Genomic DNA, 16,287 nt, shown 5'->3' with positions numbered 1-16,287 from the left:
CTTTCAAGCGTTTAGAGAAGAAAGAACCCACCCCATTCACAACAAAGACAACCACTGCATACATAAAGAAAAACAAGGAAAAAGCTAGTCAAGTGTGAAGAACACTAAAATGTAGCACCATGAACGCAGGGACTTTGGTCTGTATTGTTCACTGTCATCCGTATAGCATCTAGAACCACAGCCAGCACATAACAGTTGCTCACTAAATAATTGCTGACTGAATGAATAAATTATTCTTTGAAAAAATAATTCTGGACAACCAAAACGATTATTTTCAATGTTGATGGCTTTCTTAAGGCTTAGAAGAGTTCTATTATTTTACCTTTTTCCCAATTACTCTTATAGAAGAACACTTCAAAATAAAGAAAAGAGAATTGCTCTGAGCCAAAAATAGATAGCCTTGGAAAAAAACTTTCTATAAAATACTGTTTCAATATAGTTTTATTAGCAGTTATTACATCATAATTCACATTTACAGGATCCAAAGGATCGTCTTAGAAAATTCTAAAGTATATGTAATTAAATTTTAACAGTAAGATAGAACATATTCTCACAGCACACCCCGTAAAGAGTCAAGAATAATACTAAGAATTAAGTACAGTTCTATCAAGAACTAGAAAGGAATTCTGTGTGCATAGTGTCACTTAAAACAAAGTTCCATGTAAGTATAATACATCTATGGATGTGAATTTCAGTGGCAAACATTAACTTCCAAACAACTGACACCAAAGGAATTTCCAATCAAAACACAAGCATGGTGGCTGTCATTCAACGTAGAGCTGTGATAATTCTACAAAGAGACCCTGAATCCTTAAGTCCTGTAATATGATTTTACCCTGTGACACTAATACAAAACACATCAACTCTAATGCACAGATTCTGACGCACCATGATAAAAAGATAGCCTTTTTCTATATCAGAAAATGCTCAGTTGTCCAGTACAGTATAGGCTGGTCATTGCTGATCTACTGAAATTCTACATCCTCCAGACTGAGCGAGCAGTATTGTAGGACTCACAAATATTACATTTCATGCCTAATATATGGAACTGGACTGTAGATTTTCCATTGCAATCATTGCAGAGAATCTGAAAAGAGATGAATTAAAATTAAGTATACTAAACCTTATAAATAGAAAGTGGCACTGTCTGCTCAAAACAATTCCTCGAAAATCATACTAAAGATATGAAACCATACATATGTTAAGTCTAAACGTTTCCATAAATAGAAATACCTTTTATTTGTTCACTAAAATCTCTAATAAGAGATTAGCTGTGAATTTAGAAAATGAAAATGTGGATTTGAGCTAAGAAGTCTTATTTTAAAATAGTTCCCAAATAGTATAAATAGTAGTAGCACAAAAATTAACATAGGCATCATAATCAGATCAACACCTATACTAATTCAAAACAACACACAATTTCATTATTTTTCACTGACACTTAGAATATTATCTTAGTTAACAAAACGAACTTTTACATACTTATAATATTTTTGCTTACCCTTTAATATGCTAAGTTCCTAGCCTTCCATGCCTCAAAAATGAATTAAAGTCCAAAAGAATACTTTCTAAAGTTGAACAAAGAAAAGCTTTTGGCTCGTCCCTAAAATGACAATAAGATGCCACTTAGGAATTAATCTCTTCTAGTACTGAGATACTGAAAAATAAAAAAGGTGTTAACCTGAAAAAAGATCAATAAATTACTATGTGAGAAAAGCATTAGCTTTAGAAGAGCCACACCATAATAAGTAGAAAACATCCAAATTTTCTCTAAATTATAATTTGGAAAGTAATTCTTTTAAGAATATGATCTAAATGTAGAAAGTAGATTACTCGTTGCCTAGAGCTAGAGGATTAAGGAATGACTGCTAATGGCTATGGGGTTTCCTTTTGGGGTGATGAAAATATTCTAAATTTGATGGTGGTTATGTTTGCACAACTCCAAGAATACACTAAAAAGCACTGAACTGGATATTTTAAATGGATGAGTTGTATGATATGTGAATTATATCTCAATAAGGCTGTTATTTTAAAAAATGACCTAAATAGGACATAGCACATTACAGGCTCTAATAAAACATGACACAACTATCAGTATTACAAAAGTGATCTTTCATTGATCTTACTAACAATTCAATTATCCACATGAATTATGAAATGCTCCAGTGTGAATAAAACAGAAAATAATTTTTATCTGTCTTTGTTAAGTGATTTTTATCTTTTTGTGTAGAAGTATTTGAAATGAAGATGTTTTGAAAATTCATGTCAAAAAGTTATTAAAGCACCAGAAAGCTATCTACTTTCCAATTCTAACCTGTAACTGAATGTACTATGCTGAGACTAGATAGCAGCACATCTCAATTAATGGAGAAAAGATGATCATTCTCCACAAGGCAAAAGGCACAGAAATACCTCTTATATTTTAGATTACAGGCTAAGACCAAATAAAGTCTTAGACTAAAAAGGGTAATAAACATTAAAAACCAAGAAGTAATCTTAAAAAAAAAATCAGTAAACATGTTTGCCTGAAATAAAATTTAAAATAATTAAAATTAAAACATAATTAAAATAAAACATCAAACCAGTAATCCACCTCTACTCAGTTACATTACCAACTGACTCTGTTAAGTAATATGTAAATTATTCAGAATAAAGTTTTTGCCTGCCATCTAGTGTTGGAAAGAATTTCACAAAGGTATTCTTGGATTTTTTTTCCTGGTCTTTTGAGTTCAGAGTAACTAAAATTTAAAGATTATTCTGTCCTTCCCATTAATCATCACATTGGCATCTATGCCCAAATAGTATTTTTTAGACAGATCTGAGCAAAAGGGCAAAAATAAACATGAACATCAACAAGGAACCTGAAAAGTTTTTTTAAGCATTGATTCTACTCACATCCACAGTCATGTTCTGATATTCTGATGGCATAGGAGTCTGTGCTACCTCATCATCCAGCTGTCTCCAGTAACTAGTCATATCTAAAGCAGAGTGCATACATAATGGACACCTGTAGTCTCTAGGAGAGATAAAAGAGTTATTTCCCAAACATTAAATGGGGAGTATATCAACTCAGGCATACAAGAAGATGCATGCTAACTGGTACGTAAACCATCCAAGATAGGTATTATTTTATATTTCAAGATCATCTTACAAATCTGGAAACTTTCATAATGTAAAAGTTTTCAATTAAATCCTGTGTCATAGGGTGTTTTTTAAACCTACTTCTTTTTCCTCAGTTCTCTAAAATGAAGAGGAATTACTCAATATTCTCTGTAGAATATACTCAATATATTTTAAAAACCAATTAAACTGCTTTTTAGCTAAACAGCCTCAATTTCTTAACCTATTCAAGCAAAGGAGAGATTGTATTCCTTAAAACTTATTCAGATCATATTATTTCCTTTCTAAAAATTCTGAAAAAGTTCCCTTCTATCTGGCTCTTAAAGTTTCTACTCATTAATTTGCAAGACCAAAATACATTTACACAGTCTCCTCTTTCCTAACTATTTGCATCTCACTTTAGCATCCTTTCCCCACAACAAAATCAGCATTAGATAAATCTTGTTAGAAGCTTTTTTTGGCAGGTCATTATACTGGGCCGATAAAACAACTAAGAATTTTGAGCAACATGCCTCAGTATTTTTATTTTTTACAATGCTATGACTGCCTCTGGCAGAGACTGAGCTCCCCAACAAGTACAGCCAGAAAATGAGAGTTATCTGTCTCAAGTTGCGGGATGAGATAAGGCATAACAGAAACAAGAGGACAAAGGTATAGTCCTATGCCCCCACCATGCTTTTTGCTCACTTTAACACTACCCATCTACCCAACCCATTTCGAGAGAAATATCTACCATGTCCAATATGGTGCAAGTAACTGCAAGGTTTGCCCATTTCCCCCTCCCCTCAAAAAAACAAAAAAAAAGGAAAGAAAAGAAAAGAAAACAGAGGTCTTACAATTACAGTTTTTTTAAATCCCATGAAACACTCACTTTTTCAACATTTCTTCATAACACGTTCTGAAAAATATAACATTATTTTAATAAAGCAAAAAGTACCTCCACTATTTCCAAACATTTTTTAGGAGAAAAACCAAAGTTACTTTACCTGTGTAAAAGATGTCCACATGGCAAGACATGAGCAACAATACGGGATGTGTGAATGTCCTGTAAAAGGAAATAAATGTTAGTGCTTAATTACATGAAGACAATATAAATACCCAGTATTTTAAATTCAAGAGGGGATATTTCCAAAACAAAAAATATTTTAAGCTTACCTCCAAACATATTGGACAATCCTGCCGGGAAACATTTTCAATACACTGTTTAAAAGCAAAACTAAAATTACCAAAGCTTAACTAGATGGAAATGATATAACCATAGTATTAATAATAAAAACAAAGGAAACCATACCAACTTATTAAAGATAATAATGAACATTAATACACGTTTCTTATGTCAGACAAAAATTGAACAGTTAACTCTCACAACTATGAATATGTCTTAATTATTCAAATTATCATTTTATAAATAATAACAGTTCATATTACAGAGATTGTACTACATGCCATATGCCAAGTTCATTACCTGTATTACCTCAATTAATTCCCACAACACTAAATCAAACAGGTACAATTATTACCCCATTTTACAGATGATGTATTTGAGGCCTAGAGAAGCTAAAGAACTCCCAAAATTATATGGTGGCAAGAGGTGGAAATATATTTGAGCTCCAACACGGTGCCCACAGGGCCAGAGTTCTTAACTGGACAAGACAGTGTCTGATTAGGTGTGAGGACGTAAAAGAAAAAGCACCAAGCCATGGATGATGCCCAGGTTTTTTAACTAAGTACCTGAGTAGATGATACGACCATTTACTAATATAAACAATAAAAAATAACTGAGAAACAAAATAAAAATACCACAAGAGAAAATGAGTATAGTTTTCTAAAGACAACACAGCAAGCATATCTTGCTATCACCCTAAACTCAAGTCGGTAAAACCAAACCCAATCTTTTATCTCCTACAAATTCACAATCTATTAATCAACTACTTTAAGCCAGCACTAAACACCTTGGATGTCATCTTTATTCAGCCCCATTGTTTCTTCCTTATACTCCTCACAATATCCCCTATGTTCATTATTCACCTCACCACCTCAGTATTTTAGGCCAGTTATTATCTAGTATCTATTTTTAAAACACCCTCGTTAGTCTCTCCATTCTCTAAATTCTTGGATAGAATCAGTACTATAAACGATAGTTTATTAGATTTTCTCCTAAGTAATGAAAACTAATTTTTAACAGGCCTAGGATCATGACATAAAATTTCTACATCCAAATGAAAAGTATTTGTCTAATTATGAAAGGAATACTGAATTTTCTTGGAATGCTGTGTTAACAAAAGGTTACACTGCTCTGTATTTCTCCTGTACCGCATTTTTTTTTTTTTTTTTTTTTGCGGTACGCGGGCCTCTCACCGCTGTGGCCTCTCCCATAGCGGAGCACAGGCTCCGGACGCACAGGCTCAGCGGCCATGGCTCACAGGCCCAGCCGCTCCGCGGCATGTGGGATCTTCCCGGACCGGGGCACGAACCCGCGTCCCCTGCATCGGCAGGCGGACTCTCAATCGCTGCACCACCAGGGAAGCCCTCCTGTACCACACTTTTTAAAAGCTATTCTTAATACCAGTATCAATGATAAGAATCCATAAGTCAATTTAGAAGTTGTCTACATTTCACTAATAACTGATGGAAGTATTCTTACACACCATATAGAAGAAACGGAATTGTAGATCAGATATTCTAAGGTGTATACTTTAGAATATCTACTTAATACTGCTGAAAAATAAAAAGCAACATGATTGTACTTGGTAATATCTGAAAATGAGCATGCTTTTAAACAAATTAGGATTTGAGCTGTTTTCAAAAACACTGTAATACTTTTTAAATCATGCAAACTGAATTATATACCTTGTGCTTTCCTTGGAGATTTACTGTGAGGCATAAGTTACATTTCAGACAGTGGAAAAAATCTTCCTTTGGACCAATCCTAAAAACAGCATGAAAAACAAACACATCTTTTACTACAGTGATAATCTGTTCATCATATGTAAGTTTCGTTTCACTGTAAAGAAAGTTCAAACCACACTGAAGAAATGAGGTAAACCCCTACCTCCCCAACAGCACTCCCCAAATGTAAAAGCACTATAAGCAGAATGGTACCTACCCTTCCATGTCTTTTTCTCCTATAAAATTGCCCATATATATATACAGACACACACACTTTGGGTTTTGTTTTTTACACAGATGGATTCTTTCTATATATCCTGTTCTGCAACTTTCTGAAGAAAACAATTATTTCCTGAAGAGTATTCTATGTATGAATACATAGAACCACTTTATTCCTCTCTACAGTTTCATAATATTACATGGTATGGATATATCATAATTTTTTTAATATTCTTTTATTGATATAATTTACTATCTTTAGTTAATACAATGATACAATAAATATCTGTATACAGACATCACTCAACCTACATGTTGATGACTTTTTATAAGATTCCTAAAAGTGAAACTATGGGGTCAGAGGGCATTGCATCATCAGTTCTGATGCTGCCAAACTGACCTCCAAAGACAGCACAGTTTATACTCCCACCAACAATGTGTGACAGCACCCATGTTCCCCACACCCTAGCCAATACTGGTTACCTATATGACAGACAAATTTGAAGAGTCTTTTTAATTTGCATTTCTCAAATGATGAGACAGGGAGCATATTTTAATGTTTATGAACCATTTGGATTTCTCCCGTGGATTGCCTGTTCATGTCCTTGGTTCATTTTTCTACTAGGGTATTTGTCTTTCATCAATTTTGAAGAGGTCTTTTTGGGACACCCATGGTGGTCCAGTGGTTAAGGCTCCATGCTCCCAGTGCAGGGGGCCCAGGTTCGATCCCTGGTCAGGGAACTAGATCCCACATGCCACAACAAAGATCCCACACGCGCCAACAAAGATCCTGTGTGCCGCAATTAGGGCCCAGCACAGCAAATACATAAATATTTTTTAAAAAGCTCTTTTTTTTAACTGAAGTATATACTTGATTCACAATATTATATTAGTTTCAAATATACAGCATAGTGATTCAGTATTTTCATAGAAGACTTCCCTGGTGGCACAGTGGTTGAGGATCTGCTGGCCAACGCAGGGGACACGGGTTCGATCCCTGGTCCGGGAAGATCCCACATACCGTGGAGCAACTAAGCCTGTGCGCCACAACTACTGAGCCTGAGCTCTAGAGCTTGCGAGCCACAACTACTGAGCTCACATGCTGCAAGTACTGAAGCCTGCACACCTAGAGCCCGTGCTCCGCAACAAGAGAAGCCACCGCAATGAGAAGCCCACGCACCGCAGCGAAGAGTAGCCCCCGCTCACCGCAACTAGAGAAAGCCCGTGTACAGCAACGAAGACCCAAAGCAGCCAAAAATAAATAAAGTTTTAAAATTTTCATAGATTATACTCCATTTAAAGTTATTACAAAATAATGGCTATTATTTCCCTGTGCTATACAATATATCCTTGTTCCTTATCTATTTTATACATAGTAGTTTGCATCTCTTAATCCCTTACCCCTGTATCTTGCCCCTCCCCCCTTCTCTCTTCCCACTGGTATCCACTAGTTTGTTTTCTATATCTGTGAGTCTGTTTCTGTTTTGTTATATACATTCATTGTTTTATTTTTTAGATGCTACATATAAGTGATAACATACAGCATTTGTCTTTGTCTGGCTTTTCACTAAGCATAATACTCTTTAGGTCCACCCATGACATTGCAAATGGCAGAATTTCATTCTTTTTCTGTGGCTGAGTAATATTCCTGTGTGTGTGTGTGTGTGTGTGTGTGTGTGTGTGTGTGTTACTGTTATGAACAGTACCACTTGGGGTGCATGTACCGTTTTAAATCAGTGTTTTCATTTTTTTCGAATATGTACCCAAGAGTGGAATTGCATATAGTATCATATGGTAGTTCTACTTTTACTTTTTTTGAGGAACCTTATTTAAAGGAGCTCTTCACATACCTTGGGTATTAATCTTTTTCACTTGCGTATGTTACAATTATTTTTCTGGTATGTCATCTTGTTTTTACATCTTTTGTTATACAGTCATTTTAATTCTTATGTAATAAAAAGACGTATTTTCCTTTATGCCTTATGCTTCTGCCTCTGGTCTTGAAAAGACTTTTGAAACCCACAGGTCATGAACATATTCCTCTATATACTTCTAATACTATGGCTTGTAATTTTTATATTTTTCTTTCATCCATTTGAAATGTATTAGGTATGGTAAAGGTGAGATTGCTAGCTGTCCCCAAATTTCTCTTATACCTCTTCTTGCACAACAACAGAACATTTAGCTAGGCACAGGGCTGCCAGAATAAAAACTATTTTCTAACTTCTCTGAAGGTATGAACAGAAAAGACAAATGAAAATTCTATCTCATGCCCTTAGGAGAAAAGGGTATACCCTCCATTCACCTATTTCCCCCTTTCCACTGATATATCAGAATACGGACTCTTCTAAACTATGTAGGCAAGAAAATAGCTTATGGATGGCAAAAAAATAAGAGGAACCTGGACTTCTGTTTAATTAACTACATGGTTCAGACTTTTCCATAAGAAACATAAACGTCTACCTTTTTTGAAGCACTTGTTATTTAGAGTTTTTGTAGCAACATGCTAAAACCATATTCTAATGAATGCAGTTTTAGTAATCAATTTTTTGTTCGCAAATGGATAAACAATTTTCCTAATTCCCTTTCCCCTGATCTGAAATGCCACTTCTGTTATAAATTCATATTTATAAATATGTGAATGTACACACACACACACACACACTCACAAACACACTGTTCTTCCCTTTATCTATTTGTCTATTCCTGTACAAAGAACATACCATTTGAATTACTCTAACTTTATCATGTTTTGATTATGTGGAAAGGCAACTCCCTCCTTGTTATTCTTCCTTTTCAAAATCTGCTTAGCTACGTGAATTTTCTCTTCCAGGTGAAATTTAGAATCAGCCTGTCAAATTCCACAGGTAAAACCCTGCAGGGAGGCTTCCACTACTGCCCAAGACAGAATAAGAGAGACTGGATCTACCCTCCTGCCTAAAACCACCACCACAAAACCCAAACAAAATATATGAAACAAGTTTCACTGAACATCAGGCTATGAAGGACAGTGATCTGTGAGATACGGGAAGCAAATTAAGTGAGCCCTACAATTGCCCCAGTTTACTGCTTAGAGCACTTCCAGGCCAAACAAGTTGAAGGAAGTAAGGCAGAGTCAAAAAGACTTCCTAACTGAGAAGATGGCTGGAGTTCACAGGACAGAGTACCAGAGAGGACAGAGCTGCACAGGGGAGCCCCCTCAGGTATTTAGCAGGATACACATCAGTGCATCCATGTGAGGAAACTACCCAAGGCCAGAGAGAGAACCATCCAAGAGAACTAGAAGGAACAGTGCTCAGCACTCAGACATGGCCAGGATCAGTGCTTACTCCCATCAGCCAGACTGGAAAACCTTAGAACTCATGGGATACTGGGTAGAGTACTCAGGAAGGTACTGAGTAATACCTCAGTAGTGAGGAATAATTATTCCTAGAATAAGCATACCTCCAGATCCATCTAACAAATTAAAAAAGCAAGTCCCAGAAGTACCAAACTGTTTCCAAGTAACTTAACTGCATCTCAAAATAAAGCTCACGAAGATTTGTAGGAATATGAAAATATCCCAACAAGGTAAAAAATCACAATGTCTGGTATCCAACAATGACCAGTAACACAAAGCAGCAGGAAAACCCAACCAAAAAATAATAATCCATCAATCAGAATCAATCCAGAACTGACAAAGATGTTAGAATTAGCAGAGAACATGAAACCAATTATTTCTATATTCCACATGTTCAAAGAGTATAGACATGAAAGCTATAAAAAAGACCCAAATCAAACTTCTAGAGTTAAAAACTAGAAAAGGTTGTTTGCTTATGATTGGTACATCTTTTGATACGTTTGTTATCCTTCCTTAAAAACAACTACATAAAAGAAAAGAAAGCGATTTAAAATTCTCCAGTGGGATCAAGGAGGAAGGATTAACATAGAATACTTAAGAGCTCCAGCAGTATTGGTAACACTCTATTTCTTAAAATGAGTGGCTTGCTGTATTAGTATACTTTAAAACAAACACATGTTACATATATGCTTATGTATACATCTAACACTTCAGGATTTTTAGAAAGAAAAAAATTCCTATATACCAACATGTCAATAGTACCTTGTCAGTGGGTGATTGGACTTCAGGCTGTTTTATCAATACTTTCATTCTTTCTACTTTTCTGTATTTTCCAATTTTTAAGTCTGTAGTGATTTTATCAAAACTTTTGACAATTTTTTTTAAACTAATCTTCAAAAAGGAAAAAAATCTACCCTAATTTTTTACCTTCGTTGCCTACAAAACACTTCATATAAAAGCATATTTTCTACCCCAAAGTTAAAATTTAAATAGGCACACAATTGTTGATGGCCTAGTTAAATGATGAAGGCATGAAGAAACTTTTTAGAATCATGGAAATATTTTTTATCTTGATTTGTGTTGGTAGTAACACAGTATATATATTTGTCTAAAATTACTGAACTAGACACTTAAAATGAATGCATTTTATAAGATGTATCAATAATTATATTCCAACTAAGTTGATTTTAAAAACTACTATTCCTCAGATATATCAGAAGCAATTAGAAAAGAATACTTTACATACAGTACCTACAAATTCCGCAGTCTTCACAATGATACTGTTTCTTGTCTTTGTCAAACAGATGGCACGTACTGCAATAATATTCTCCAAACAATGTGCTACATTCTTCACAAGTCTGTTGTGCCTAAAAAAAACACATGTAACTAAAAAATTAGAGTTTACCAAAACATTTTGAATTACTATTTAAATATCCAGAATTTTTATTAATGTACACGCAGTTTTATCTTTACAAGTTTTTATACACTGAAATCCAAGATAAGGCTTACTTTAAGAGCTAAAGAAGTCATACTGGCAATACTCTTGATTAAATTTTTAAAACCACCTTAGGATAATTTTTTTTTAAAGAAAGAAAATAGAAATTTGTGATAAAATCTTACACGTTGGATTTTTTCACAGTTTATGCACTGCACTTCCTTTACTTTAAAGCGATCTAGCAGATGATCTTCATTGTTATCATGACACAACCGGCAAGAATAAAGCTTGTCACAGCATGGTGCCTAAGCCCCAAGGGAGAAAAACAGTTATAAGAAGCAAGAAAAGACAAGTTTGCAATGCAAAAAGAAATTTCCTTCCTCCTCCTCCTCGGAACAAGGTCAAAAGATTACAACCAATAGATCATTTGGTAAACTGACACTAAACATGACATTTCACTGTTTTTCCTTCAACATCTACATTTCTGTGTCAAGCTGAATACAACCTTGTAGTTAAAGACAGAAGAACTGTGAAGGATGGAAGTCCCTAGATTGCAAAACTAATCCCACAATACCCTAAACTCATTCTCAGCCTAAATGGCACGCAGGCAATTTCTACTTAGACATTCCAGATAAATTCATTTACCAACTTCAAACCCGAAGCATTAAATACTATAAAGATTATATTTTAGTCTTCTTAAGTTTACTAACCATCAGCTACGTATCTGATACTTTAGAAGATGCAATAAACGTAAAAGACAGTCCTTGTTTTCAAGAGCAGCAAAGACTGCCAGTTGTCCAACAAAATCTACTGTCTCCTTCTTCCCGGGCACATGACTGCCCAGCTATACTACAGTTTCCTTGCTGTTACCTGTGACCAAATGACTAAGTTCTTACAAACAGAATACACATGGAAGAAATCAGTGCCACTCCTGGGCCTGCATATTAAGAAACTGGGCATGCCTCCTCCTCCATGGCAAAATAATACAATGGAAAAAACTTGTCCCTAGGATAATCATGTGAAACAGAGCCTCATTACCAAACTGGATCATTCACCTTGAATTGTTAGGTGAGAAGAAATAGACTCTTTATTCTTTAACTCACATCACTACTGGGTCTTTTTGTAGACCTTACCCTAACTAGTACATGGAGAAGTCTGCAGGCCAGTAAGCTAACCTGATACTTTCCAGTATACCGTGACCTTCAGATCCTCTCATTTCTGAAGACTTCCTATGCCATGACTTCCCATAACATAGCTCATTCTTTTCTTATTTTAACACTCAACTGGCTCCTTTTCTTTCCAATATTACTCTTGTCCTAAATCTTAGTTATCTGCACATCCAACAGTGATAATCCCTCCAATACCCTGAACTCTCAGTTCCCTTTCTCACTTCCAATGGCCTTGTCCTCCAACCCTCCTCAGCCACATATTCTCAGTCATGCCACAAAACAGTGGTTCTCAAACATTGTGGTCTCAACCCCTTTACCTATAGTCTTAAAAATTATGTTGTATCCCAAAGAGCTTTTGTTTCTGTGAAATTATATCTATTGACACCTACCATATTATAAATTAAAACTTACAGGTTTTAAAAATATTACTTATTTTTAAAATGATAGCAACAAACCAATTACATGTTAACATAAATAACACATTTTAATGAAAAACAGCTATATTTCCCCCCAAAATAGGTAGCTTCTCGTATGTGCTTCTGCATTCACACAGTTTTGGCTGAAGTATATGAAGAAATTTTGGGCTCACATAAATATGTAGTTGGAAAAGGGAGAGGTATTTTAATAACCTTCTTAGAAAATTATGGATATTCTTCTGATACGACACCAAAACTCAACAAATCTTAAGAACAGGTAGTTGCAACATGAAATCTGAAACTAATCAGTTAACTTTTCTCCCTTCCATTGATCTATCTTGCATTGTGAATGGACCTTTTATCCACCCACTGGTCATTGGAAAATATCAGTTCACTGAATTATGTAGCTCTTCCCAATGTTCCCACATTTCACATGCAATATCAAAAAATCACATTTGTTAACATCACTAACCATCTTAACAGAAAAATAAGTATTGTGAAGCTTTCAAGCTCACAGAGGCTAACACAGGTCTTCCAAAACTCTAATTTTGACATGAAAGCTTGAATTTTATCACTGCTGACTGTTTTCCTTGCAATGACAGTCTCACTTCCCTCCTACTGGAGAAAATGTCCAGCAAATACTCAAGTCTGAATAATCATAATTCAAGTAAAAAAATGTCCCATTAAAAAAGAAATTCATTCAGTTCATAATCCAATTGCACAGAACTTTTCCTCATAACAAGCACCTAATGTAAGTCTGCAAAAGTGCCTGATGAAAACATCCCATTTCAAACATACAAAAAGACATGTATTCAATGGTTGGTATTTTATACAATTAATAATTTTACTGCTTTAATTCTATCAATGACATTCTTAAGTGAAACTGGATTTTTTTTTTTTTAAACTATAGGTTTAGTACAGTTCGGTGCCACTGCCTTGATTCACGTTAAGGTGCTAGCAGTTTTAGTCATTAGTTTCACACATGCTAAAAAAGACAATAATGTCTTAGCAGTATAAAGTAGTCTTCTAATGGGCCTCAGGAATTCCCAGGGGTCCAATCACCCACACTTTAAGAACCATTGCTTAGAACAAGAACTGAATCCTGTTTGTATCTTAATTTCAAGCATTAAATTCTCTAACCACTACCTCCTCCTTTTCCAACTAATTCCACTTCTTCCCTTGCATACACCCTAGTTCCTTCCTTCTCTATTTACATACTCACCTACCCAGAACCCCAACTCTGGTTAAATCCAATTCTCTCCTACTCAACCTGCATAGGAACACCTAAATATGGCTAAAACAAAAGTACCACCACACTGGCTGTTCTCACGTTTAAGTCATAACCCCTAATAAAAAGTGGGGTCTTACTACCATGTTTCCCTAGTCAATTTCTTCATTCTTCCACCGTCTAGGACCGAACACCTAGCTGATTATTTCATATCTTCTCCTCTCTCTTCAAACCTCAAAAACGTCTTTTTCCTGCTACACTCTTGTTTATTTCACTATGAAAACAGAAATAATCAAGAGAGAACATTCTCCCACAAACTCTGTCAACCTACTTGCAAATGTACCTCACACCGTCTGTCCTTCTGTTACAGTCTACAGTCCACGTTTTTATCTAAGGCCAACTCCTCTCTTTGTACACTGGATCCCCTCTTCAGTTTGGCTACTCAAAGACAGGGCTCCTACAGTTTTCCCTCTTCCTCCTGCATGATAAATGTTCTCATTTTGGGGGGGGGTCACCTCTAAGAATATACATACATGCTGCAACACCTCCCATCTTTCCCTCCCATGGGGGGAAAAAAAAATCCCATGATCCCACATCTTCCAACAACCACAGTCTCAATTTTTTTTTTTTTTTTGCTCTCTTTTACAGCAAAACTCCAACAATTGTCTATAAAGGCTATGTCCATTTCCACTAATCCCATTCTCTCTTGAATCCACTCCAATCACACTCTGTCCCAACCTCTCCACAGAAACTTTTCTCCTCAAGATCACCAGTGACCGAGGTCTCCTTGCCAAATTTAAAGGCAAACAGCAGCTTTTAATTTAGTTGATTACTTCCTCCTTAAAACTCTTCACTTGGTCTCTGGTATTTAAGGGAAGGGGTGGGGGGCAAAAAAGCATTTGATACTCAGGGTCAACTACCTGAGTGCTATGAAACACGGAGGTATTTGTGTGACTTCCTGGGGGGAGAGGAGGATAAGGATGTTGAATTCAGTTTTAGACCTGAAGTTTGAAACTCTAACACATCTCAATGGAAACGGAATCATACGGATAGCACTCACTCTCCTTAAACAACACCTGGTGAATGACCACCTTTGAAAGAGCTTTATCCAGTGCAGTGGAGGAATGGTCACCAAACCACCGCCTACAAAAAAGGCTTTAGGTTATCCTTACAGGCCTCATGCTTTTTTATGAAACAGGAACTTCTATCACCCATATTTTATATGTGGGGCATTAACCAGTAGTTTTCTCAAAAGTACTGAGTTATCGGGCTTCCCTGGTGGCGCAGTGGTTGAAAGTCCGCCTGCCAATGCAGGCGACACGGGTTCGTGCCCCGGTCCGGGAAGATCCCACATGCCGCGGAGCGGCTGGGCCCGTGAGCCATGGCCGCTGAGCCTGCGCGTCCGGAGCATGTGCTCCGCAACGGAAGAGACCACAACAGTGAGAGGCCCGCGTTCCGCAAAAAAAAAAAAAAAAAGTACTGAGTTATCAAAGAGCAGAGCTAAAATTTGGGGGGTAGGGCTGTGGGACTCCAAAGCTCAAGCTTTCTAAGCAAAATCTTTAAACCGCTTCTTGCAAGAAAAATTAATGAACTTTAATTGGACGGATGCGAATTTTTTAAATTCTAGATTGACTAGGAATTTTTCTCAAACAGCTAAAGTAACAGTATATGCATACTAGACACTCTCCTACACATAATTCCCTATTTTGTGGCAATTACATAACTGTCTTCCTATTACACACATACGTTTCCTCCTTGGCAGGCTTAGGCATAATCCCTGACTCTAAAACGAAACTGGCAAGCTGTAAAACTTACTTACGACAGGAGATGAAATCGTATTCTGATTCTAAACCTGCTTACTCCTCTTCTCTTATTTCATCACACACCTGAAAGTGATCCTGGAGAAAAGCCGGCACAGGCCTAAGGCTGCCTCAGTCTACTTCCAGCAGCGAAAGACTAAATAAATGAACCCACCGATAAACTAACCAATGTGCAAGGCCAGGCTCTTCCCAAGCAAGACGAGCTTTGCTCGCAAAGCACAACACAAGAGAATAAGTGGGCCCTGCGGTCGCCTTGCCATAAACGTTCTCTACAGCAGGAACCCAGTTAGAGGGGAAGGTATCCTGACAACAGCTTAACCTCAAATTTCAGCCCAAAAGCCTAAAACTGCCCTGCCTGCCCACCCCGCCCCCAGCCCAGCCCGGCGGAAGCTCGTAGGGGAAGAGCCCACAGAAGTCCTCACCTTCAGGAGACATCCTCTGTCATAGTGCTCGCAGCCCCGCCGCCCTTGCACTTGCCCGCGGGCGCCGTCTTCCCGCGCCAAGGCCGCCATCTCCTCCACCTCCCCTCAAATTCCACGAACCCTTCCCCCAGGACGAAAGCTACGTCCCGAGAAGCATCGCAGCTCTACCCTACCCCCTGCCGGGTACAGCTCCCACCGGAACCAAGATGGCGGCTGGGCACGTGACCCG

The 16,287-nt window shown here is 36.8% G+C and overlaps 1 protein-coding gene across 1 annotated transcript; it reads right to left on the bottom strand.

Annotated features, from left to right (window-relative positions):
* Positions 1-425: 425 nt before the first annotated feature.
* Positions 426-16,273, bottom strand: RCHY1 (ring finger and CHY zinc finger domain containing 1). Its single transcript, XM_060012364.1, is given in 10 exon segments — positions 426-999; positions 1,001-1,087; positions 2,896-3,016; positions 3,992-4,018; positions 4,107-4,165; positions 4,276-4,320; positions 5,971-6,049; positions 10,820-10,935; positions 11,189-11,308; positions 16,059-16,273. Coding segments are annotated over 10 exon segments (789 nt in total). The 5' UTR covers positions 16,149-16,273; the 3' UTR covers positions 426-954.
* Positions 16,274-16,287: the final 14 nt, after the last annotated feature.

This window comes from Delphinus delphis, chromosome 5 (genome assembly GCF_949987515.2).
Source record: "Delphinus delphis chromosome 5, mDelDel1.2, whole genome shotgun sequence".
NCBI classification, from domain to species: Eukaryota; Metazoa; Chordata; class Mammalia; order Artiodactyla; family Delphinidae; genus Delphinus; species Delphinus delphis.
This window is presented reverse-complemented; position numbering and strand designations above follow the sequence as displayed.